The sequence below is a fragment of the Labeo rohita genome, chromosome 15 (assembly GCF_022985175.1).
Source record: "Labeo rohita strain BAU-BD-2019 chromosome 15, IGBB_LRoh.1.0, whole genome shotgun sequence".
Classification (NCBI taxonomy): Eukaryota; Metazoa; Chordata; class Actinopteri; order Cypriniformes; family Cyprinidae; genus Labeo; species Labeo rohita.
Window position 1 is genome coordinate 28,978,544 of NC_066883.1, and position 26,852 is coordinate 29,005,395.

The window sequence follows — 26,852 nt, forward strand, 5'->3', positions numbered from 1 at the left end:
CAGAGCTGTAATTGAAAAATATATATATATATATATATTATTGAACTGAACAACTGGTGTTGTTGCTTAAGATATTGTTTGTAATTGTTTCTATAAAAAAACAGGCAGGGGGGGGGGGAACTAAAAATGATACTGATAAGATAACAAAACTAGTATAAATTCTACTACTAACAACAATATAAAACGCGCTAAGGATTAATGAGCTGCTGGGTTCATGAATATTAATCAGAACAGGGATGATAATAGTGAGCGTCAGTCAATGAGATTGCCGTTTGCGCATTAGCTCCGCCTACTACCTGAGAAACCAGTAGTTCTTAAAAGCAGAAGAATTCCAAAGGAACTCTGTTATTTTGAGAGGAAAATACAACAAAGAATATCGTTTACATGTAGTGCATCAGTTCTGCATGGTATAAGACTCTCTTGCTCTGTATCTTTTTTTGCGTTTATGTGAGACAAAGCAATGGCTAGTCATGTGCCTTCACACTAGAGTTTACGGTTCATCAAATACAGGTACGCTGCGCATCCATTCAGATGAACTGAAAAATAACATTATAACAATATTATAATAAATTATAGTAACGGTGCATTTTATTGTTAGTAACGGTAATGGCGTTGTAACAGGGGAAACAGTAATTTGTTTGATTACTCGTTACTAAAAAAAAAAAAAATGTCGTTAGTAATGCCATTATTCCCATTACTGTATATCAGTTAACATCACAAGCTGAGTATGGTTTAACACTTCACTTGAGGTTGGCTTTGAGAAATGAGCGTGTTAATAAGCAAAGTCATGTTTGTGTATTGCTTTCTGCCATCCAGACAAATATTTAAGCAGCTCACTGTGACCATTAACAATTGACAATGTGTCATGCAGCTGGAAAACAACATTGGAAAGATAAAGAAAACTGAAAAAGAGAGACAGCTCACCTGAGAGCATAGCAACATAACTAGTTCCACCACCGAGGTGCTCGATTTCATGCATACCAGGCCTAGAAGAGGAGAAAAAAGACACAGAAATTAAATCATTCTGCTTCACCATATTCATGAAAGCTAAACAAACCTTAGAGGTTGTTTGTTTTGACATATGCATGTTATACATCTGCAAGGGCAAGCAGTTCCTGAAAATTGTACAGTGCAGATGAGCTGAATGGTCCCAAAATGCAACCATTTAATGTCACGCAATCATCCAGGTCTTCTGATGAGTTATGTTTTAAAGTCGAGCCTGAATGTCTCGTCATCAGCGCACTATGGCTAACAGCTCGCGGGGTCACTAATAAGGTCTCTTGAGAGGTCAGAGGTCATCTGCTGCATGCCAGCGTGAGATCAAAACCCAAGGCCATGGTCTCGCTCACATATTTCTCAAACCTTGCTAGAATAAGGATGTCATTTATACAGATAGAACAATATATGTGAAGGATAATAAAGGAGTGAATATAGGCGCATCTCTCTTTTTTTTTCTCATACAGGGAGCGTTCTCTGGAAATCAGATGTTGTTTGAGTAAAATATGCAGTTTTAAATGAAAAGCCTGTTGTTCATTGAAAATAAAGGACAGTTGGTTAACCTCACTGATAAACAAGATAATTGTAAGTGACATGTGCAATTATTGCCAGACATATAAGACAAACTTTCTCTCTCAAACACACACAGTCGCATACGCACACCTGCATTAACATACAAACACAGCACATGCCCTTGTTTGCATGAGCCAGTAGAGTCAGTGAGACAGGACTCTAATGAGAGAAAGATGAGGGAGAGAGAGAGAGAAAGAGGGCTCAATATGAATGTGGTGTAAGAAGAAATTGTTGAATAAAGTCATTATTTTTGTTTTCTTTGCACACAGAAAGAAGCTTCATAACATTATGATTTAACCACTAATGTCACATGAACTACATGAACTTTAACAGTGTCTACCTTTCAGAGCACTGAATATGTCAGTTGCATTGCTGTCTAATGCAGTGCCAGAAAGCTACTGAATTTCATTAGAAAATATCCTTATTTGTGTTCCAAAAGATGAATGAAAGTCTTACAGGTTTGGAACAACATGAGGGTGAGTAATTAATGACAGATTTTTCACTAGATTAACTATTCCTGTAAAGAGGAAACCATTAGTCAACATTACCAACAACATCGACAAAGAATTGTTGACAAATATTTTTTGGTTGTTGACTAGTCATTTGATCTCATATGACCTAATGTATGGGAATGCAATAATGTGTTTTGACCAGTGTGGCACTATAACGCAAGTCTGTAATTCAGCCCTCCATTTCTATGGTTATCGATGTTGTTCATTTTTTAAACCGAGTTCCCATAAAATAATTTAAAAGCATCTGAGGAAAGTTTTTTTCAGAGCCCTTGTTATTGTTAATTTTGACATTAATTTTCATTTTTATACCAGAAATATATATTGGTTTAAAATATCGGTTATCGGTCTACTTGTTCTGTAATAATCAGTATCGGCATCAGCCCTAAAAAACACTTAGCGGTCAACCCCTAATCTTGCCAGAGAGTTTTGCCCAGCCAAGTCCTCATTTTCTTCAGAAATTCAAAATTTGTACATCAAAACTGTAAATCCCTATTCAAATCTTAAAACTGATTCACCGAAAAAAGTGTTTTAAAACATTTAAAAAAAGTTTTTGTCAGAGCCCTTGTCATTCTTAATTTTTACATTAATTTTCCATTTTACACCAGATATATATATCGGTTCAAAATATCGGTTATTGGTTTACTTGACTGGTAATAACTGGTATCGGCATCGGCCCTGAAAAACACTTATCAGTCGACCCCTAATCGTGCCAGAGAGTTCTGCACAGAGAAGTAGTCATTTTCTTCAGAAATTCAACATTTTTAAATCAAAACTGTAAATCTCCATTCAATAACCGAAAAAATAAAAGCATTCAAAGAAAGTTGTCAGAGCCCTTGTTATTCTTAATTTTGACACAAATTTTCATTTTTACACCAGACGTATATATAATATCGGTTCAAAATATCAGTTATCGGTCCACTTGATCTGTCATAATTGGTAGCAGCATCGGCTCTAAAAAAAAACAAATATCGGTCGACCCCTAATCATGCCAGAGAGTTTTGCATGGAGAAGTAGTAATTTTCTTCAATAATTTAACATTTTTAAAACAAACCTGGCAATCTCAATTCAAAATATAAAACCGATTTGCCAATAAAATGATTTATAAGCACTAAAAGAAAATTTGTGTCAGAGCCCTTGTTATTATTAATTTTGACATTAATTTTCATTTTTACACCAGATATATATATAATATCGGTTGAAAATATCAGTTATTAGTCCACTTGATCTGTGATAATCGGTAGCAGCATCTGCCCTAAAAAAAACACATATCGGTCGACCCCTAATCATGCCAGAGAGTTTTGCACAAAGTAGTAGTAATTTTCTTCAGAAATTACATTTTTTTTTTTACATTTTCATCTCAATTCAAAATATAAAACCGATTTGCCAATAAAATTATTTAAAAGCATTTAAAGCAAGTTTGTGTCAGAGCCCTTGTTATTATTAATTTTGACATTAATTTTCATTTTTACACTAGACATATATATCAATTAAAAGTATTGGTTATCTGTTTACTTGATCTGTAATAATCTGTATTGGCACCGGCCCTGAAAAACACATATCGGTCGACCCCTAATCATGCCAGAGAGTTTTGCACTTATTTTCTTCAGAAATGCAATATTTTTAAATCAAAATTGTAAATCCCAATGTAAAATTTTAAAACCGATTTGCCGATAAAATTATTTAAAAGCATTTAAAGAAAGCTTTTGTCAGAGCCTTTGTTATTCTTAATTTTGACATTAATTTTCATTTTTACAGCAGATGTATATATCAGTTCAAAACATTGGTTATTGGCCCTGAAAAACACTTAACGGTCGACCCCTAATCATGTCAGAGAGTTTTTTGCACAGACAAGGGCTCATTTTCTTCAGAAATTCAACATTTTTAAATCAAAACTATACATCCCAATAATTAAATCTGTATACATAAAAATCTGTGGCAAAAAGGGCCTGTGAATTGAGCTTTAAATTCAGCTCACTTCTGTCTGAGACCTCCACTTGTCTCATTACCCACTTAAACATCCTTTCACCATGAATGATCGCTCCTAAACCATTCAGTCCGTGAAGTTATGACCGTAATATTTCAGAGGCCAGGAGTTCAAGTCCCAACAATCTCTCTGTCTCATTTATGAGGGTGAGATGGGGCCGTACACTCAGCGATTCCCCACCGGGGTCCCTCTCTTCAGTCAGGTGGCAGGCCTGACCTCTAGATCACGCTGCTGGACAAACTAAATACATTCTATTTAAACAGCAAGTCGCCGTGCTTTCCAGTTAAGCCTCGCTGGCGTGAATGTGACATTGTCAGAGGGCCGTAGCGTCGCAGAGTTGGGCGGTCAGCTCTCACAAGAAGCGCAGTGTTCCGCCCAGGGGCCTCGCACTCAAACTCCAAGTGTCGGGAGGCTGTCCGAGGGCGAGCGGAGCATAATTGCCCCCGGTGAACGAGTGTCTGGAGGGGGGCCGGGCAGGGGCTTGACCCCTTGTGCCGGGCCGGGTGATGGATGAAGGGTAATTATGGGTAAATAGGGCGCCTTTGCGCCGAGCGAACAGTATTTCAGCTGTGAGAGGTTGAGGAAGAGAGGAAGGGAAGGAGGTGGGAAAACAGACATCACTTCTTCTCGTCATGGGATGGTGTTAACATACTGGACAAATGAATGAGGGGGTAAAGAGTCATCTATGAGGAAGTCACTGTTATTTGTTTAGGATTGGGGTTAGTTTGAGGAGTATCGCAATGGGAACGGCAACGCACAAGCACAGTCAATGGCATTTGAAAAATACCCTGTATGGGTCAAAATTATAGATTTTTCTTTTATGTCAAAAATCATTAAGATACTATGTAAAAATCATGTTCAGTCAAGATATTTTAAACATTTCTTACCATAAATATATCAAAACCTAGTTTCTGATTAGTAATTTGCATTGCTAACTTAATTTGGACAACTTTAAAGGCGATTTTCTCAATATTTAGATTTTTTTGCACCCTCAGATTCCAGATTTTCAAATAGTTGTATCTCTGCAAAATATTGTCCTATCCTAACAATCCATACATCAATGGAAATGCAAATATATATAGTGTGTATATATATATATATATATATACATACATATATACCAAACATACCAAAATATATATACCAAATTAACATACCAAAATATATAACACAATGTAGTTCATTGAGCTTAAAACGTATTTGTACTCTTAAAAAACATTTTGAATAAATTGCCTAAAAATGTAAAAAATAAATAAATACATAAATAAATAAAAAATAAAAAGGTAATTAATTACTGATGTCAAAAATCAGTAGGATATTAAGTAAAGATCTATATCACAAACTATATCAAAACATTTCTGATCAATATTTAGATTTTTTTGCAGCCTCAGATTTTCAAATAGTTGTATCTCAGCCAAATATTGTCCTATCCTAACAAACCACAAATTTCAAATTTAAAAAATAAAAATGACTCTATGACTGGTGTTGTGGTCCAGGGTCACATATATTCTTTCTGGCTATATTTAAATATATAACAGCTATTGATTAGATTATATAAGATTTTTGAATTAATTATTGATTTTTCTTTTATGCCACATTAGGATATTAAGTAAAGATCATGTTTCATGAAGATATTTTGTAGATTTTCTACCGTGAATATATATCAAAACAATATCAAAACATTATTGATTAGTAATATGCATTGCTAAGAACTTTATTTGGACAACTTTAAAGGCAATTTTCTTAATATTTTGCTTTTTTGCACCCTCAGATTCCAGATTTTCAAATCTCAGCCAAATACTGTCCTACCCACAAACCACAAATTTCCAATAAAAACATCTCCTAACAAACCACAAATTTCAAATTAAAAAAATAAAAATGCCCCCATGACTGTTTTTGTGGTCCAGGGTCCCATATATTATTTCTGGTTATATTTAAATATAATAGCAAATAACATTGTAGTATATACAGTATATTTTCAATTTTTTTTTTTTTTAACTTTTACACATTACACATTTAAACTTTAACATACCAAAATATATACCTAAATACATTTCACTGAGCTTTAAATGTATTTGTACTGTTAAAATACATTTTAGGTGTATTTAATTAATTAATTAAATATTTTCTTTCATGCCAAAAATCATTAGGATATTAAGTAAAAATCGAGTTCCATTAAGTTGTTTTGTAAATTTAATTTATACCGTAAATATTCATAAATATTCAGTCTCTCAAATACATATAGTGTGTGTATATATATATATATATATATATATATATACAGTGTGTGTGTGTGTGTGTGTGTGATTTTTGAAAATCACAGGTAACAAATAACAAGGTAACAAATTTTCAAATAGGTTTGGATCATGAAAGTAAATAATGATTCAATTTTCATTTTTGGGTAATCATTTTCTTAAATTTGCTTACGCTCTGGCAACCACCTACAACACCCTTCAAACCACATAGCAATGGGATAAAAACCACCCAGCACCTCAAAGAGATGCCCTACTAATCACCCCGAATTTGTTTAGGGAAATTAAATCGTACAAAACCATGAGGTCAAGGTTTAAGCTCTAGGCAAGGTCTAGCTTGCCCCTTCTGGTAGAGTCTAAAACTACACCATCTGAGAGCAATACATTGACTTGATTTCACTAGTAAGGTCATGAAATTGACACCTTACGCCTGTTTTCAGCAGGCAACCAAAAACTGTGATGCTTCCTAATGTGGACAGGATTAAGTACGACTGCGAAGTTAAAGACAGAAAACTGGCTGTTATAGTTCATAAAAAAAGAGGAGTTTGAATCCAGGGCAGAATGTGTTTCTGAGTATTTCTTTCATGAAATGGCTGCCTGAGCTGTAGACACGCATATTTCCAGCGTGCCGTAATGTGGAGCTACATTAGTCGGAACAAACTGGCTTTGAGCGGTGAGGGGGACGTACACTATGATTTGGCACTGAGGCTGAAAGGTAAAAAAGCCACAAAACAGAGCCTGGAGTGTAGGTTCCCATTCAAAGAGAGGTTGCCTTGCCATGTGAGCCGAAACGTGAGACAGAAAGCGTGTGCGAGTATGTGTGTGTGGCCCGTCGCAGCCAGCTAGGGAAGGGAAGTGAATCCCAAAAGGTCGCTCTATGCACCTCGGATGTAAGGGGGGAAAAAAGAGAAAACACAACCGAATAAAACAATAAATAAATATATTACATTCATTTTCAAGTTTTGGTTGTCATACGCTCACCAAAGCTGCATTTAATTCATCAAAAATATAGTAACATTTATTGATATTGTGAAATGTTGTTTGTTTTCTATTTTAATATATTTTAAAATGTAATTCATGTGATGTAAAGCTGAGTTTGTTCCTATTACTCCAGTTGCCAGTGTCACATAATCCTTGAGAATTATTTTAATATGCTGATTCGGTAAGGGGAAAAAACTTATCCATGTGGAAAACAGTAGCTCTGTTTAACATTTTTGTCCAAACTCTAATGCATTTTTGTCAGGATTCTTTGATGAATAAAAAGTTCAAAAGAACAGCATTTATTTGAAATGGAAATCTTTTGTAACATTATGAATGTCTTTACTGTCACTTTTAATCAATTTAATGCAGCCTTGCTGAATGAAAGGACAGTCTAACTGACGCCAAACTTTTGATTTGTAGTTTATACACTGAAAAATCACTTTGTCTCTTCAACCAAATATAAATATTTAATGTACTTTTAAACTGTGTATGTCTATACACATACATACCAGTGATGTGCAGTGGTTTTTAATCAAATGTAAATTCATGTGCGAATCACATTTTCCTAGTTAAACACACATTACTTACACTATTAGAAAAAAAGAAAAAAAAAGTATTTTATATTTTTACATTAACTATGTAAGCAAAATTCAGTTAATAAAGCCAAGTATGAATCTGACCAAGTTAGTGTTTTTAAGCATTTTACATTCATGCCAAAATAATAACTTAAGGCAGTAACAATTAAAGCAATATATTTTATTTGTTAACGTGTGTTCAAATAAAGCTACACTTTCTAATAATTAACTTTTAACTATTTTTGTAATTTTTCGAATCGGCTCAGTAAATATTGGTCACCGATTACTCACTAAAAACTCCCACAGATCATGTTTTCATGCCATTTTAAGTCTTATTTTGACGTAACAAAGTAGTTATATCTAAGTGTGTGAGTTGTTTACTTATTTTTTTATATTAGTCTTCCCATTTCTGTGAAAACGGAATGCGCACGAACACAACAGGCGGGATTTATCGCAGTTATATCCAATCATATCGCTAACTGGTGGAATTCAGTGCCTGGTTACAACCTACACCCTCCTGTACCAGCATGATCATATAATACAAAAGGATGTAGAAAACAGACAGAGATAAACAGACAGAATATGTGACCCTGGACTACAAAACCAGTCATAAGGAGCAGTGGTATATTTGTAGCAACAGGGGTTAAAATTATAATTTTTTTTTGTTTTATGCCAAAAATCATTAGGATATTAAATAAGGATCATGTTCAGTGAAGATATTTTGAAATATATCTTCATTTTTGATTAGTAATATGCATTGCTAAGAACTTCACTTGGACAACTTTAAAGGTGATTTTCTCAATTTAGATTTTTTTGCACTCTCGGATTCCAGGTTTTCAAATAGTTGTGTCTCGGCCAAATATTGTCAATAGAAAGCTTATTTATTCAGGTGATGGATAAATCTCAATTTTAAAAAATGGGCCCTTATGACTGGTTTTGTGGTCCAGGGGCACATATAGCATCAGTACCTTCAATAAGCAGCTCCTGACCATGACTGCCCAGCAGCGTGCGTGAGAGAAAAGGTGCAAAGTCCACAAAGATTTCCCTCAGCAATGGGGCCACCTTTTCCAGAGCTCGCTCCAGTTTAGTGGTGATACTGTGGATAGACAAAGTGAATCCATTATAGAAGCTGGACAAAAAGAACAACAAAAACACATTTTGGTTCATCTGAAAACCAAACCATGAACTGTGATTAATACTTCACCAGGAATATGGCACACTAACACTCCGCTACAGACGAAACCAAAGCCACATACAAATAACCAGCTGCAGATAACTTAAGAGTGAACATCCTGGGCTCCAACAACAAAGACTAAGTAGAAAGCCAGCTCGCAGAAAAGAAACAAGAACTACATGTTCCCAACAGGAGTCCAACCCCACTAGAAAACAAGCATGTTAGTGGTTCTGGAAGGCACACTGGAAGCTGTTCCTGTTTATGGCATTGGCCGTACATCCTGGGGTCCAGACAATGTCCTAAATGAAGTGAGCTAAGAAACCTTACACAAAACACCAAAACAGAGAAGCTGTGGTAGAAAGACCAAAAACACAAGAGAAATGGATAGAAGGAAGTGACTTCACTACATTCATTTTTCAAGTGGCGCTAAGACTGAATGAAAGCTAACTTGTTAGTATCTGTCTTTCTTTAGTCAAAAAGAAATTAAGGTTTTTAAGGAAAACATTCTGGATTTTTCCTCTATATTGTCGACTTCATTGGGGACCAATGGGTTGAAGGCACATGACCGTAAGGTAGGATTTTAACACTTACTTTTATTTTTAGAAGCACTTGTGCTTCTAACTTAAAAAAGACATTTAGGAGCATAGTCAAAATGTCAGGAGAACCTAATCAATAATCAAAAAATCTGATCAAAAACTTTTGGTTTTTGATCATGGCCTTTCCATTACGAGGTGACTTATTAAAGTGATTTACACGGGAATTTTGTTTTTACCTTTGTAATGCCATTGCTCTAACTTTATTAAAAGTATGTCATCTTTTATGTCAAATTTTTTAAAAATGATATTTTTTAAGCTTTTTAAAATTTCTAATTAAACAATACAATAAGACTAAGTTACCAATCAAATGAAATCAGTATTAACAAAATTAATTTGTACTATTGAGGTGGCACAGAAGAACACAAAAGTGGCTTGCAGGTGTATTTTCATATGTTTAATGAGGCTTAGAGGTGGCATGAGTGCAAATTCATAAACTCATGTTGAGATAAATGTTTTAAATACAAAATTTTGAATACAGAAACATTAAATGATTTAAATAACTGAAAAGATACAAAAGATAAATCTGCCAGTAGGTGGCGGCAAGTCACTGATTGAATTACTGAATCATTCATTCATGTGATTCGTTCGAACAGCTGATGCATGTCATTATGAATGGGAAATTGAATCATTGACTCACTAGATTTGTTTAAAAACGCACGTTCATTCATAAACTAAACACTGCTGTGTTTAAACGGAGATGCGCAGCGGCTCAATTGTGACTTGTTTCAGAGTATTTTTGATGACAAATTAGAGCAAAATCAGGCAATAGCGTTACAGTCAGACAATGTAAGTCACTTAATATTAACTTCTTGCTTATTTAACTGTTGTATTTATTTAACTGTTGTATTGTAAACTCCCTTAAAATCATTAAAAGCTATCACTCATCTTAGTTCATCGTGATCTCTCTCTATACTTTGTTTATGAAAGGATTTGTAAGATATGTCTGTGATACATTACTCAACGTTGCAAAAACACATAGAAACCTTTAAAACGCAAACACAAACATGCTGATCAGGTCAGTCGCATATGATGCTCCTAAATATGTTTTCATAGTCGCAAATGCAACTGAAATGATCGCACTGTAGAGTTTTGCGTAAGGTCTCGTAAGTGACAAGTATCGCAGAGCTAGTGAAAGATGAGCATTTGTGGTTAAAAGTATATATATATATATATATATATATATATATATATATATATATAATTTTTTTTTTTTTTCTGAAAATGACCTATCATTTTACTCAACAAGATCTATATTCCTTATATTTGAAGCTGCAATTTGGACCTTTAACCCATTTGTCCACTATTTGGAGAAAAAACCTTACTTTCTTTTCGACTGAAGAAAGAAAGACACAAACATCTTGGATGACATGAGAGTAAGTAAATTATCAGGAAATTTTAATTCAGGAGTGAACTAACCATTTAATACTTTTAGATAAAATGCAAGTTGCTACCAGTAGAAGCATATTTACTATGCTAGCTTAAAAAAATATATTGCGCAAAGCCAGTATTTTCAGGCTTGGGTACCATAATAATACCTTAACACTCAGATACCGAGAAAACTCCTAGGGATTTTGTTGTATAAGCATGCAAATTTCCTCTGGTTTGCTTGTCTTGGTTGCAAATCTGATGATAATTAGATGGTAAGCTTTGAAAATACAGCGTTTCCTTTTTGGTGCGCTTCTTGCGAAAAATTCAACACTAAAGGAAATTGTGTGGCATGAAAGTAAGTGTGGAAAATAAGTGGGAAAAAAAAAATCAAGAAAAACTAATGAGACACAGGCAGCGACAGCGAAACCCATCTCTTGTCTCTCGGCGTGCAGGTTAGGCATCACAGCCTCTGCATCCAGACAGTTTCATCATTGACTTCACACTCCCAGTAAGTGCTGTCGGTTACCGCTGCCATGGCAACTGATTTGCGATTCCTGGCGCGGCAGAGGAGCCACAAAGACTGCGTATATATGTGTGTGTGTGAGGTGCAGAGGCCCCCGGAGAGCACGAGAGAGAGCCGCACGCGCACACACGAGCTTTCTCCTGTGTAGTCAGATGGTGGCGTGTCTGTGAGATGTCTGTCACAAAGCATTAGACGAGGTGAAAGGATGGAGCCAAGGTCAGCAAGGTTTCCACACACTCCCCAAAACACCTACGCGCACTGATTTCTCTGCATTAGCGATCGCATAGCCGCTTCTGACAGCTCAAACACCCGCGGTGAGCAGAGAGAGAGAGGACAGGCGATATGTAAGGTGTGGGGTGGCTTGTTTGGCGCAACCACAACAATATAAAAAAGTAAAATGATTGTCGCCCATTGCCCTAAACAAAGGAAAGGCACAATGTCTGTAAACATGAAAAAACAAGGCTTGCTTCTGACCCCCTCTTGTGGCAGTGATAATAAAAACTCAAGACTAGCATGGCTGGGTGAACCAACACAAACGCATCTGATGAGGTGCTGACAGAGGAAATACTTCCCACTCACAGGCTCAAATAAAGCCATTTTTTTAGCAAATTAAAGGGGTGTTGTGAGAAATAACATACATTGATTTCTGAAGGATCATGTGACATTGAAGACAGGAGTAATTATGCTGAAAATTCAGCTTTGCCATTATAGGAATAAATCATGTTTTAAAATAAAAACAATTATATTTCATTACATAAATGGCAAATTAGTGAGCTTTAGAGACTTTTCAAAAACTAAACAATTATTCTAAACACATAATCTACAGGCTACAGCATTACAAGACACTAATGTTCAATAATTAAAAGCATTATTAATAATTTAACAATTAATCTGTTAGGAAATGTGGACTTCAGTGAAGGTAGATGCCATATTTAATTTTATGTGAATGCTAATGAAGCTGTGAGGGACTGACATGTACTGTAAGTGCTAATGAGCTGCACTGTTGTGTACCTTTGTGTCGATTATTCAGCCATCGAAACATAAAAAAAAATCATCTTTTTTGTATCTTTCCAGTGCAAACAAAATTAGATCTTTTTTTTATACAGTAAGGCTCTATTTGTTAACATTAGTTAACTACATTAGTTAGAAATGAAAAATACTTCTAAAGCATTTATTCATCTTAGTTAATGTTGAATCCAACATTAACTAATACATTATTAAATTAAAAGTTGTTATTATTGTTAGTTAATGGACCTGGGCTAACATGGACTAACAATGAACAGTTCTATTTTTATAAACTAACGTTAACAAAAATTAATAAATACTGTAACAAACGTACTGCTCATTGTTAGTTAATGTTAGTTAATGCATTAAATATAGTTTACAAATGGCACCTTATTGTAAAGTGTTACCAGTTAGTTTAAAGTTTGAAAATCATGAAAATTAGGCTAATTTAAAAAAAAAAGGAATATAACACCAATTATTTTTATGTTGCGCTGGTAAAAAAAAATAAAGAAATAAAATAATAATAATCTATTTTTAAATTCGATGTACACTGCCATTCAAAAGTTTGAGATCAGTAGGATTTTTAATGTTCTTTTAAAAGTTTTTTTCTGCTCATCAAGGCTGCATTTACTAGGTCAAAAATACAGAATAAAATTAATATTCTGAAATATTATTACAGTTTAAAATTATGTTTTTCTATTTTGATATATTTTAAAATATAATTTATTCCTGTGATGCAAAGCTGAATTTTCATCCGCCATTACTCCAGTCTTCAGTGTCACATGATCCTTCAGAAATCATTCTAATATGCTAATTTATTACTTTTAATATCAATGTTGGAAACACTTGTGCTGCTTAATATTTTTTTGAAAGCTGTGATTCTTTTTTCAGGATTCTTTTATGAATAAAAAGTTCAAAAGAACAGCATTTATTCAAAATACAAACATAACTCTTTGCTATCACTTATTTTTTATTTAACATATCCTTGGTGAATAAAAGTATTCATTTCTTACAAAAAAGAACTTTTATCATTGAAATAATATTTCACAATATTACAATTTTTTCTGGATTTCTGACCAAATAAATGCAGCCTTTGTGAGCTTTTTTTTTTAAAAAAGATTAACATTACTGATCCCAAACTTTTGAACAGCAGTGTATACATTAGTAGTATTTTAAAGATGAACTTTAATTGATCATTAGATGATTACTATTTTTGATGTTTCTTATACTCCTCAAGGAAGCATTTATTTAATCAAAAATATTAGAATATTAGACTGATTTCTGAAGGATCATGTGACACTAAAGACTGAAGTATTGGCTAATGAAAATTCAGCTTTGCATTACAGGAATAAACTGCATTTTAAAAAATATTAGAGCAGAAAATATTTTACAGTATTGCTGTTTTACTGTATTTTTGATCTAATAAATGCAGCCTGGGTGAGCTTCAGAGACTTCTCAAATAAATAAATAAATAACTATCCTAAATAATATATGTATAAATATAACAAACAAATAAATAACTATTACAAAATTGCGGTAATTACAATGCACAATTAAATATCCAATATAGGTCAATATATTATCAGTTTCTAAAAAAATAAAAGGTTACACTTTGTAACAGTGTAATTATACATTTAAGTACTGAGTAATATTAATCAACTAAATGGTTAGGGTTAGGATTAGGGTTTGGTTTAAGACTACTTGCATGTAATTATGCAGTTCTAATTGTTATTATAATAATGAGTACATGTAACATGTGTAACAAGGACACTTTAAAATAAAGTGTTACCAAATAAAAATAAACAAATAAGTAAAATATATATTATATTGTGTATCCCTATACTAGCTTAAAACAGAACAGTTCATCCTCACAGCCTTATTTCTATTCACATAAAATTACATATGTGACCCTGGACCACAAGACCAGTCTTAAGTAGCACAGGTATATTTATAGCAATATCCAACACCAAATATTGCCCTATCCTAACAAATCATAAATCATACATCACTGAAAAGCCTATTTAGATTTCAGATGATGCATAAATCTCAGTTTCAAAAAACTGACCCTTATGACTGGTTTTGTGGTCCAGGGTCACATATCGTGTGATATTTCACAACAGCTTGAAACACAGCTCATCAATTTATCCAACCATCTCATTTCAAAATAAACATCAAGCTGAATCTCCATCCTTAGACCTCAACACACATCCTGGAACTCTGATTCACCTCATGTTCTCCATGGTGTCCTCAGGCATGGGAGCCACAGTCTGAACCGCAGGCAGATTTTTGCTGGTGGCCCCATTCACAAAGCTGGAGGAAGAGGAAGTGGATGCATCTGTGGCTCCTGAGAGACAACAAGAGAAATCACAGGTTGGAAAAATTGACTAAAGACTAAATAAAGCTTTTTGGTGAAAAAAGTTGACCTTAGGGGAAAAATATTAAAAAATGATATATTTATAAATAAATAAATATTCTTCTCACACTTTCTTAGACATTGAAAACAACCCACAATGCTGTTTTTCGCTTTACATCCCCACCAACTGTCAACTAAATCTTCAACTGCGCTAAAATCAAACACTCTTTCTGGTTTTTCATCAGGTAACAACATAACTACAGGGGCTCAAGCTTTGAGAAACATCCCCATTACTCTCGCCTCCCCCTGAGAAAGTGAAGCACCATCTTACATTCCTCTTATTTCTCTCTCTGTCAAAGCCACAGTGTCCACAGCGCCCTGTGCAGCAGGGAGCTTCTGATAGATACATCACAGCAATGGACTGTCATCCTGTGAAACCACAAGCTGTCACGGGACATCTGAGGATGGGAAATCTATTACGCAGCCATCAATCGCCGTGTCAGAGATGAGTGTCCACCCATAAGCAAATACACCAAGATGAGGGGAAACGTCAAGAGGGACATCCTGATGGATTTCGCTGGAAGCACAGCTTGGCCTAATTCAACCTCGATTCAAATCAACGTCCCTTGTGCATTCTAAGCAGATCTCAATGAGGTATATGATGGACAATGGGGAATAAAAGCCTCTCTTAAGGAAAATGTAATATATGTTTTCAAAATATACTGTACAGTAAAGTTTGGGGTCAATATGATTTTTCGGTAACACTTTACAATAAGGTTCATTAGTTACTAACTACATTAGTTAACATGAACTAAGAATGAACAGTACTTCTACAGCATTTCTTAGTGATTAATCTTAGTGATGTTATAATAACGTTAATTTGAGCACTTACTAATGCATTATTAAAATCACAAGTTGTGTATGTTAACATTAGTTAATGCACTGTGAACTAACATGAACAAACAATGAACAACTGTATTTTTATTAACTACCATTAACAAAGATTAGTAAATAATGTAATAAAAGTATGGGTCATTGTTATTTCATGTTAGTTAATATATTAACTAATGGTAACAAATGACACCTTGTTGTAAAGTGTCACCCATTTTCTTTAGTTTATTTTATTTTATTTTTTTTTGGTTATTTATTTCAAAAGATAAGCTAGGACACATTAAACTGACAAAAGTGACAGTAAAGGCATTTATAATGTTACAAAAGATTTCTATTTCAAATAGATGCTGTTCTTTTAAACTTTCTATTCATTAAGGAATCCTAAAAAAATAGATTATGGTTTCCACAAAAAAATACATTAAATAACACAATGGTTTTCAACATTGATAATAATAAGAAAAGTTTTTGAGCACCAAATAAACATGATAAACAAAATGATTTCTGAGGGATCATGTAACACTAAAGACAGTAGTAATGGCTGCTGAAAATTCAGCTTTGCATCAGAGGAATAAATTACATTTTAAAATATATTAAAAAGAAAAACATTATTTTAAATTGTAATAAATTTCACAATACTACTGTTATTTTTATTAAATAAACATATTGTATATAAAGATATATTATGAAAATAACATTAAATAAAACATTAGATAAATAAATAGTGATGTCAATGTTTTGGTTTAAATAATATATGTGTGTGTACTGTGTGTATTTATTGCATATATATAAATACACACACATGCATGTATATATTTATGAAAAATATGTTGTTTTTATATTAAAAAATATTTATATATAATGTCAGTTATATAAATATGAACACGTAAATACATGTAAATATTTTCAAAATATATACTGTATGTGAGTGTATTTATATACATAATAAATATACACAGTATACACATATATTATGTAAACAAAAACTTTTTTTGGATGCAATTAATTATTTGGCAGCACTAAAATAAATACATATATATGAAAAAATCTATTTACTTATATTACTAGACACACTTATATTAAGAAAATATAAAAAAAAATGTTTTGTTATTTAAATCTGTAATATTAAATGTTTAGATTATAGCATTATATCAAAATGTGTTTTGTCATTACAATACGATGAACTTTGTAATGAATTTTGCAGCACACAACTATATGTATATAATTATTATAGCAGGTCGCTTAAATCGGTCCTTCAAAGCTGAGGTACCCAAAATTGGCTTTCAATTCCCAATAAATTCAAAATAATGAAATAAACAAATGGAGAGAATTACTATTACAGATATTTTCAATGACTCCCACAGAATCCAATATTGTTTTCAGGCCTGAATGTCCTGCCCAGAGCCATAAACACATACACACACTTTCATACACACTTTCATACACAATAAGGTATATAAAACAGCTCCAGTCTCAAGAGTAAAATCTATAGTTTTCATAGCATGCAGCCTGAGGGGGACTCTTGAAATGTAGCTTCCTTATAGTCTCCATCTGGCTTCATAACTACCTTGAAATTTCATACAGATCCTATCTTTCCGTCTTTCTCTATAGTGTGAGAAAGCAATACATAGTGAGGGGGGCCCTCTAGTGGACAAACGTCTCTATGCCACCAAATCTAATTTCCTGAGCTTGAATTATTTTAGGAATGACATCTTTAATTATTCTAGGAATTGCAGAGCAGAGCGTGCATTTCAGTGGAAATTCACTTAAGCACCAGCACGTTCAAATTAACGTCTCATTAACGACAAAGAAAGTGGTTGTGACCATTATATCTACTTTTAGGGAGTCTATCCTTATAAAGTTAGCATAGTTAACAACATTCCAGAAGAGGTTGTACTGAGACATGACATGTCAAAGCAATGTTTACCTGTAGTGTTGATCATACTCTTGGGCGTAGCGGAGGAAGCGGCAGCGAAGATGTTCGGGGTGCTAGCAGAGGTCAAAGCGCTGCTGGAGCCAGAACTGCCCACCGTGTTGACCGTCAGGCCCGAGAGAGGCTTCTTGGCCTGTACCACCACACTCCTGCAAGAGGGAGGAAAAGAAAGTGTACACAGTCTTTTACTAAGTGCACCTTGGATTTGATGCAGCTGGCAAACTGCTCTTGTAACCTGGCCAGAACAATGTGTAAACATTTAACCAATCAGCTAGGACTTCACCAAGCACTTCCCGGAAGGGACTACAAGTGACCCACGAAAACGTCCAGATTCTGCATAAGTGAAAAGAAACAAATCTAACAAAGCAAAATCAAACATTTCACCTGCAACAATAAATAGACATGACTGCTTGTAAAAATCAGTCGATTAAGCCGCAGGGAGATTGACGGCTGTTTTTCACAGTCTAGTCAGGCTGGATGAGAGCGGCCTAGATTGAGCGGTCACAGTGGCAAGGGAAAGACCAGCAGGCAAAGTAAACATCCTGCTCTCCTGCCGGCCCGTGCTTGCCTTGCGACTGTACAGAATGAGAGCTCAGGACAAACAAACAGTAAAATCAAAAGCAGTGACTGCTGGGTTTTGGGTATGTTTCTCTTTTCTGCTGTTTGTCCACTGCCGTGCCTCGACGTAATGTCAAACTCGGAGCAAAATTCATCAGGAGATGCTTTCCAGGTGCGTTGCAGAAATTCGTTGTTGCTATAGCAGTGCAGTTTTGAGGTTGTCACCTTAGAAAACCTTATGGGTTATTCCTACAATACAGTACATTTTCACTGCCCCATTATATCTCACTATTTTATTAAATAATTATTATGCTTTATTAAATTATAGAAATATTATAATTAGATGTCAATTTTAAATGGTTTTAGTATTGTTGTTAATAAAATAGGCTATCTATCTATCTATCTATCTATCTATCTATATATCTATCTATCTGGGATGTTTAATCCAAGGAGGAAAGGGAGGCAGTGCCTCCCTAAAATATTGGATAAGGAAAACAATTGTAGTACCAAAATAAAACAACACCAATATTACAAAACACAACATTAAAAAGTGTATAAATCACTTGTTTTTCTAAAGAAACATTGTCCAACAGCGACATCAGCAGGTAAAGTTACAGCGGCAGACCGCGTCTCTCTCGCCTCCTCTGAGCCTATTGAGTTTAGGCGTGATATGATTGGATATGACTGGTTATATTCGCCTGTGATTGGTTCATGCGATAAATCCCGCCTCTTCTGTTCTTGTGTGTTCCACATTCGCGAATCAGTCGGAATGAACAACATAGTGGCGTTAATGGGAAGACTAACTTTAAAAGTAAACAACTAACACACTTAGATATAACCATTTTGTTACGTCAAAATAACACTTAAAACTGCACAAAAACATGATCTGTGTGAGTTTTTAGCGAGTAATAATCAGACCTGTGAATTTTAAAGTAAATCTCAGTGTCTGTGACCTATAGAGTTCTCACAACGCCTCATCAATCGGCCATATTGGCGGCACGGAACGTAAACAATGCCACTGAACCGAATGAAACTCGCATATTTTGATAAATATTGCTGCTGAAAATAGGCAATTATTGTCATGTTTTGGGCTGTACTAATTGGTCGGACCAGGAAAAACATTTGTAGTACTATAGATTGTCAAAAGTTGTAACAAATCAAGCAGAAGAGTGCAAAAAAGATGTTTATGGTTTGCCAAACTGAACCAGGATTTCCAGGACTGGATGTTATGAGGTCACAATGCAGCCCATTGGAATATCAGTAAAATAAATCCCACCTACGGAAATTCAAATGGTTGGAGGATGGGTAGGGATGAGGTGAGGGATTAGCCTAATTTTAGCGATGCAGCGTGGTGAGCAGTTTCTGAGACGTTTTAACGAGCTGCAGCGCGGCGAGTATAAACACAAGCATTGACTAGAGTGGCCGTGATCCACTCCGGTGGGCGCGTCGGAGCCATACCGCACCACAGACGTGTGCAGTGTGTGGTAAGAGATTTTTTTTCATCATACAGTGTACACTGTAAAAAATAAAAAACACAATTTGTTGAGTCAGCTTAAAATAATTTGTTACCCTGCTGCCTTAAAATTTTAAGTTCAGTCAACTAAAATAAGTTCAGTCAACTTGAAATGTTAAGTTGTACTAAGTAACAACTTAGATATTTGTGTTTGCTAAACTTAACAGATGGGTAAGCAACCCAGCTGCCTTAAAATGTTAAGTTGATTCAACTCAAATATCTAAGTTGTCACTTAGTATAATTTAACATTTCAAGTTGAATAAACTTTTTTGAGTTGACTGAACTTCAAATTTTAAGGCAGCCAGGTTACAAATTATTTTAAGTTGACTCAACAAATTGTTTTTTACAGTGTAGATAGCTTCACTTATAACGCAAGTGGTTTTTTTTAAATGCATGAACTTGCACTAGACTAGTCAAGGCTAATAAGTGATGATGTTCATTGATAATGTCAATGTTAGGCTGCTTTTAGCCTTATGCTGGAGCTGGTTTGAAGCAATGAAACTAAATATGTAAATAATTAAATAAATTAGCACAAAAATATCATGTATCGGTGATCTGGCAGGCTGATGACAGGACCCAACACTGGGTATACTGTAGCGTATTATTTACTCACCCTCCATGCATCCTAGGAGTATATGACCTCCTTTCCGACAAATGCAGTCAGAGTTATATTAAAAATTATCCTGGCGCTCCCAAGCTTTGGAATGGCATAGACGAGTGTTTCTCTTCATCAGTCCAAAACAAGTCCAATAAAGTGCATCTATCCATAATAAAATGTGCCTCACGGCTCCAGGGAGTCAATAAAGGCCTCCTGTAGCGAATCAATGCGTTTTTGTAAGAAAAATATCCATATTTAAAATGTAAGAATCACTTTAATCTAGCTTGTGCTAACAGTTGTACACAAAACTTGCTAGTTTGGTAAGGGGCGTGGCAGTACTGAGACACCATCTAAGGTGTTCGCCAATCTCAACGCAGTGGGACAGCTAACCAATCACAACACATTTCGTTTTTTGGAAGACGGGCCTTCATTAAACCCGGAACTAACTGAGCCATTTGTGGCAGGCTGGGAGAAAGGTGTTGTAATAATGTAAATTATGTGAAAAAGAATGCTTTTTTCGAACCACCAAGCATGAAAGCATGTTCTTGTACACCCCCAACACAAAATCAAAACTTTGTAAAAGAGCATAATAGATCCATGCTGTTGTTTACATCCGAGTATCGCCAGTATGGCCGCGAATCTATATAAACTTGCAAAAAACAGTTCCTCAACGACTTCTTCCAGGAAGTAACAATTCTGTGAAAAAATGACAATGGATCTAATAAATTCTTTTAAATATTGAGATATTAGTTGGCTTGTATTACCTCAAAATATTCTATTCCATTACACTGTAAAAAATATAAAACACAATTTGTTGAGTCAGCTTAAAATTATTTGTTACCCTGCTGCCTTACAATTTTAAGTTCAGTCAACTAAAATAAGTTTATTCAACTTGAAATGTTAAGTTGTACTAAGTAACAACTTGGATATTTGTGTTTGCTAAACTTAATAGATGGGTAAGTAACCCAGCTGCCTTAAAATTTTAAGTTGATTCAACTCAAATATCTAAGTTGTCACTTAGTATAATTTAACATTTCAAGTTGAATAAACTTTTTTGAGTTGGCTGAATTTAAAATTTTAAGGCAGTCTGGTTACAAATTATTTTAAGTTGACTCAACAAATTGTTTTTACAGTGTACATAAAGTTTAAAAAATGGGAAAAATAATTAAATAATAAAAGCATAGGATAAAAACAAAATATCAATAAACAAAAAAATATCAGAAAACATAAAACATCAAATGTGACATCTTCCTTTAAGCTAATTCCTTATGGACCTTATACTCAGTTTTTCTCACCATTTCTAATCATTGTAAAATGAATTTAAGCACTTGAACAAGGCAAGATCATATGTCTGAAAGTATAGAACACATGAGTATATAAATTGTAAAATAATTTTACAGGAACTACTTCAAAAAGTACGGCATAAGAGAAACGCCCCTCCTGTTGCAGGAGGAAACAGGCCACAATAGCAGCAATCATCTTGTCATCCTTCTATGACCCTCTCAACACTGTCCAGCTGCAAGCTCTAGAAAGCTAATTAAAGAAACAGTCTCTAAATATAGCTACTAAACAAATTAAACCATTAAGAAGGGCCTAAATATACTAATCAACTTAATTATGCCTTCAAGAAATGATATTGAAGTTTTTTTCCCTAACTTATTCATAGATGTAGAAAGAAATCACATGGTTTCCAGAGGCAGTGGTCTAACAAGCTGAAAATAGCGCTGGGAGACGAGCAGGATCACGAGTTTGCATTAAACTCTTGACCTCGCTGATAATCTCCTGTATGTCTTCAGACATTCTGGAGCTTCGTTGATTCACGGAAACCCACCTTGGCCTAATAGCATAGAGCAGGAGAGGATTAGTTTGATATTATACACATGACAGAGTCAAGTGCTTTGGAGGATGGAATGATATTTTGTTGGTGTGTACATCGGTCTGGTTTTCTTATCACGGCTTGACACGGTTCAAGATGCTGGCCGATACAGAGATCTGCATGTTTTGGGTGATGTAGAGCAGTGCTGGTGCTAATGTCGCCTGTTAAGCCTCCCGATGCCGCACAATGTGACCTCAGACACTGTACAGAGAGAGGATGGAGCCATTAGAGCACTTGTCTGGGATACTGCCACTCGTCCCGACGGCACGCTCTCTTTAACACGCTGGCGTGACAGGAAGCAAAAACATTCTGTGACACGTGCTTCCCCCTAAGCGCTACAAACACAGAATAACAGAACCTGAAAATCATACATGTGTACCATTGTCTCGACAAGTTTTTAGGAGTTATTCTTATAGATGCTAATAAATACATTACTGATCAAAAATATGGGATCTGTAAAACTTTTTAAACTATTTTGAATTAAGTCTCTTATGCTCACCCAAGCTGCATTTATTTGGGTTAAAGAAAAGTAAAAAAGTGTTTTTATTCCTGTGATGGCAAAACAGCCATTGCTTCAGTCTGTAGTAGCACATGATCCTTTAGAAATCATTCTAATATGCTGATTTTATGAATTTTAAAACAGATGTGCTTAATATTTTTGTGGATAATATGAGACATTTTAATAAGGATTCTATAATAATTAGAAAGTTTAAAAAAACAGCATTATTTGAAATAGAAATCTATTTGAAATAGACATTCATAAAACAATAAAATAAAATAAAAAATAAAACATTAGTCAAATAAATTTAAAATAAAGTAAAATAAAAAATCAAATAAAAACGTAAAAATAAAATAAAATAAAATTAATTATTGTAAAATAATAAAAAATAAAGTGAATCACAATAAAATAAAATAAAGTAAAATAAAATATATAAAGTAAAATATAATTAATATAAAATAAAATTAAACCATAAAAAAACTTACTGATAAGTTTAAAATAAAAATAAAATAAAATAAAAAATACAGTAAAATAAAATAAATAAAAATAATGTAAAATAAAATAAAAATGAGGTACAATAAAATTAAAATAAAATATGAATAAAGTAAAGCATAATTCAAATAAACGATGTAAAATACAACAAAATAAAACAAAAATAAAGTAAAATAAAAACAAAGTAAAACAAAATAAAAGTAAAATAAAATAAAAATGAGATCAAATTAAATTAAAGTAAATTAAAATAAAATAAAAACATAAAAAACCTTACTGACCCCGAACTTTAAAATAAAAATAAAAGTAAAATAAAATAAAATAAAACAAAAATAAAGTAAAATATAATAAAATAAAAACAAAAAAAAACTTTACTGACCCCAAACTGTTGGTTGGTTTGGTAGTGTAAATGTAACAGTTTTAGAATACTAATTAAAACTTCTTGGCCCCATATTTACTACAACAACACATAAATTACACTTGAAAGCATATTCACTGCACTTTATACTGAAGAACATTAACATAACTGAACATACAGCTAACATACTTTTATGGGATTTATTTATTTAATTGGCATTTGTGAAGCTTGATATTTGTGAACCATTGTGAACCAGACAAAATAGTGTGGAACTACATCAGTGAATAAATAGTAAACTGTCCCTTTAGTATTTAATTGTTTTGTGGAAAAAACATTCAAAAGCACTTTATATGAATAATTACTACTATTAATTGAATTCATATAAATTAAACATATCAGTAATATGTATAACACAGACATTCTAATGCTACTGTAGAGACAACATAGAATCAAGACTCAAATATTAATCCTGAACCTCAGTTTGCAACACAAGCAATGCTTTTCAACAGTACTTATTACTCGTAACATGTCAGCATCTAGCAGGTATTTGACAGGTAGAGTTGATAGTATTAGACTGATAAACAAGCTTCTAATAAAATATGAACACTCCTCATGAATTATTCAGTGGCTGGGAGCTTGTGAATGATGTATGAATTATCCACCGCATATTTTATTAATAGGATTTTTTAAATTGACTTACTTTGAATAAAGCACAGATTAATCTCGGGTAGACTATGAATAATGCAAATAGTTTGTATGTTTTATTTGAAATGGCTATTAGGATTACAAACAGTCTCAGTGCATAAATGAACATTATAATAATAATTATATGAGTTGGTCTCATATAATAGAAAACCTATGTTGTATCACTTGGTTTATTAGCATACCATCCACTGGCATTGATACGGACTGATGTTAATATATTAAAGTGCTTATCTTTGATTTAAAAATTGGCTAAAGCAAGTTCTTCATGGTGACAGCCCCATCTGCAAACACAGCTTCCTTCTTATTCAATACCCAGAAAGTCTCAGAAAGACTGTGATGGGCGAGCCGTCCTGATCTCTTCTGTGTTTGAGGCTTTTTTTTTTGATGTTGTCACTCCCAATCTATTGAGCTTCTGACAGACAATCGAAAAAGCCTGTCCACGTCTGGCAGCTCATTTGGTGGCAGGTGGCAAACAATTAGACACAGCAATTTCAAGGCCGGCAGATGACATTAAAGCATGCGGGAGTGAGTAGTACGACCCCGGCGTCTGCGGACGGCCTGTGTGAAAGCATTTCAAAAATAATACACTCTGCCATGGCAACTCATTTCTGCCTGCCAGCCTCTATTAGGGTGCTGAGGGGTGAGGACGACAGGAGGGGAGCTAGGGCCACGGTGGGGCGCTTCTGTTTAATCTGTCATCAACGCCCTGGAGACCCTCCCTAACACTCACAAACACATCTACACACACACCACCTTTACTAGTCAGCACGCACACCTCATCTGTAGCAGTTGCATGCATTACTACGGATTCATTGTTCCTCAATATCTAAGCAGGGAGAAGCATTTTGTTAGGCCTAGTCTTGCAGGAGACAGAGATTTAAAGGGACAGTTCACATTAAAATGAAAATAAATTATGAAAATTTACTCATCCTCCACTTGTTCCAAACCTGTATGAGTTTCTTTCATATGCTGAACACAAAAAAATATATTTTTGAATGTTGACAGCCACTGACTTCCACAGTATTTTTTTCCATACTATGGAAGTCAATGGCTACTGTCAATATTTTGGTTACCAATTCTTCAAAATATCTATTGTCAAAGACGTATACTGACAGGTAATTTGTTGACAATACAATAAAAAGGCAACATGCAGCAAAAATACGTATGTAAAGTGTGGCTCTAGCACATGTACATTTTTATATAGACACTTATATTATTAAACTTAAATTATTAGCGTACTGACAGCATCTAAAACATATATATATATATATATATATATATAAAATGTTCAATATTTTAACCCTTCAACTGTCACTCCCATTTTTTAACACAGACATAAAAATCCAAACTTACATTTTTATAATTTATGAAGGAAACATTTTGCAATATGATTTTGATGTACATTTTCCGTGGTAATGCAATGTCTGATTTTAAAATGCCTTTCAGATAACTAATTTTGAGATTTTAAGATTTGAACTGATATATAATTTTTTATGATTTCTAAAGTGTGATAGGAAAAAAGGCAATGAAGAAAGTCTTTTGTGACAAAGGTCCCAACTCATGTTATGATGTAGATATTTTATGTTGCACTCTTGAAATATATTAAGCTATTACTTTTCCTACATAATTTGTAACACAAAAATATGGTAAAATATCTATTTAGGAGTCTTAGACCTTTCCAACAATGTATACTGAAGTTTGTCGTGATCAGATTAGGATTAATTTGTAATATGGTGAAGTAAACTTGGTGTCCCACAAAGGGTACTGTGACAGTTAAAGGGTTAAATAGTAATAAATATTATAAAATATAAATAAATATAAATATTTAATATATATATATATATATATATATGTTTAATATTTTAATATATAATTGTAATTTAGTTTGTGATCAGTAAGATTTTTAATGTTTTTTAAAGAAGTCGTTCTGGAATGCTGCCTCCAATTGCAGTATTTTAGAGCTTTCGGACGCAGCCATTATTACAATTTAAAATGACTGTTTTCTATTTTACTATACTTTAGAATTTATTTCTTTGATGCAGAGCTGAATTTTCAGCATCATTACTCCAGTGTTCAGTGTCACATGATCTTTCAGAAATCATTTTTATATGCTGATTTTTATCAGTGTTGGAAAATGTTGTGCTGCTTAATATTTTTTTGGAACCTGTGATACCTTTTTCAAAACTCTTTGATGAATAGAAATTAAAAAAGAATAGAATTTATTCAGAAAAAAATAACAAGGTAAGTCTTTCTTATAAGTCTTTACCAATTTAGCACGTCCTTGCTGAATAAATTATTATTATTATTTTCAAAAAAAGAATGGAGAAAAATTACTGACCCCAAAATTTTGAACAGTGTATATTGTTACAAAATATTAGAAATGCTGTTCATTTTAACTTTTTATTCCTTAAAGAATCCTGAAAAAGTATCACAAGTTAAAAAAAAAAGAAAAAAGTATATAACAGTTTCCAACGCTGATAATAAATCTGCATACTAGAATGATTTCTGAAGGATCATGTGACACTGACAACTGGAGTAATAAT

General features: G+C 33.7%; 1 protein-coding gene and 1 long non-coding RNA gene across 3 annotated transcripts in view; one reads left to right on the forward strand and one right to left on the reverse strand.

Moving 5' to 3' along the window:
* nbeab (neurobeachin b) overlaps positions 1-26,852 on the reverse strand; it is a 366,342-nt gene that overhangs the window by 176,740 nt on the left and 162,750 nt on the right. Inside the window, exons 30-33 of the mRNA XM_051129640.1 lie at positions 17,708-17,862; positions 14,766-14,883; positions 8,842-8,969; positions 925-986 (exon numbers count right to left, since the gene is read on the reverse strand). Of these exons, the coding sequence (XP_050985597.1) occupies positions 925-986; positions 8,842-8,969; positions 14,766-14,883; positions 17,708-17,862 (463 nt within the window). The remainder of the gene's footprint in view (positions 1-924; positions 987-8,841; positions 8,970-14,765; positions 14,884-17,707; positions 17,863-26,852) is intronic.
* On the forward strand, positions 9,408-16,591 carry LOC127177403 (uncharacterized). Of its 2 annotated transcripts, XR_007829217.1 has the most exons (4): positions 9,408-9,619; positions 14,791-14,909; positions 15,031-15,137; positions 15,252-16,591. It is a non-coding gene; the product is annotated as an uncharacterized LOC127177403 (long non-coding RNA). The 2 variants fall into 2 exon arrangements; XR_007829218.1 differs by lacking the exon at positions 15,031-15,137 and having other exon boundaries at positions 15,138-16,591.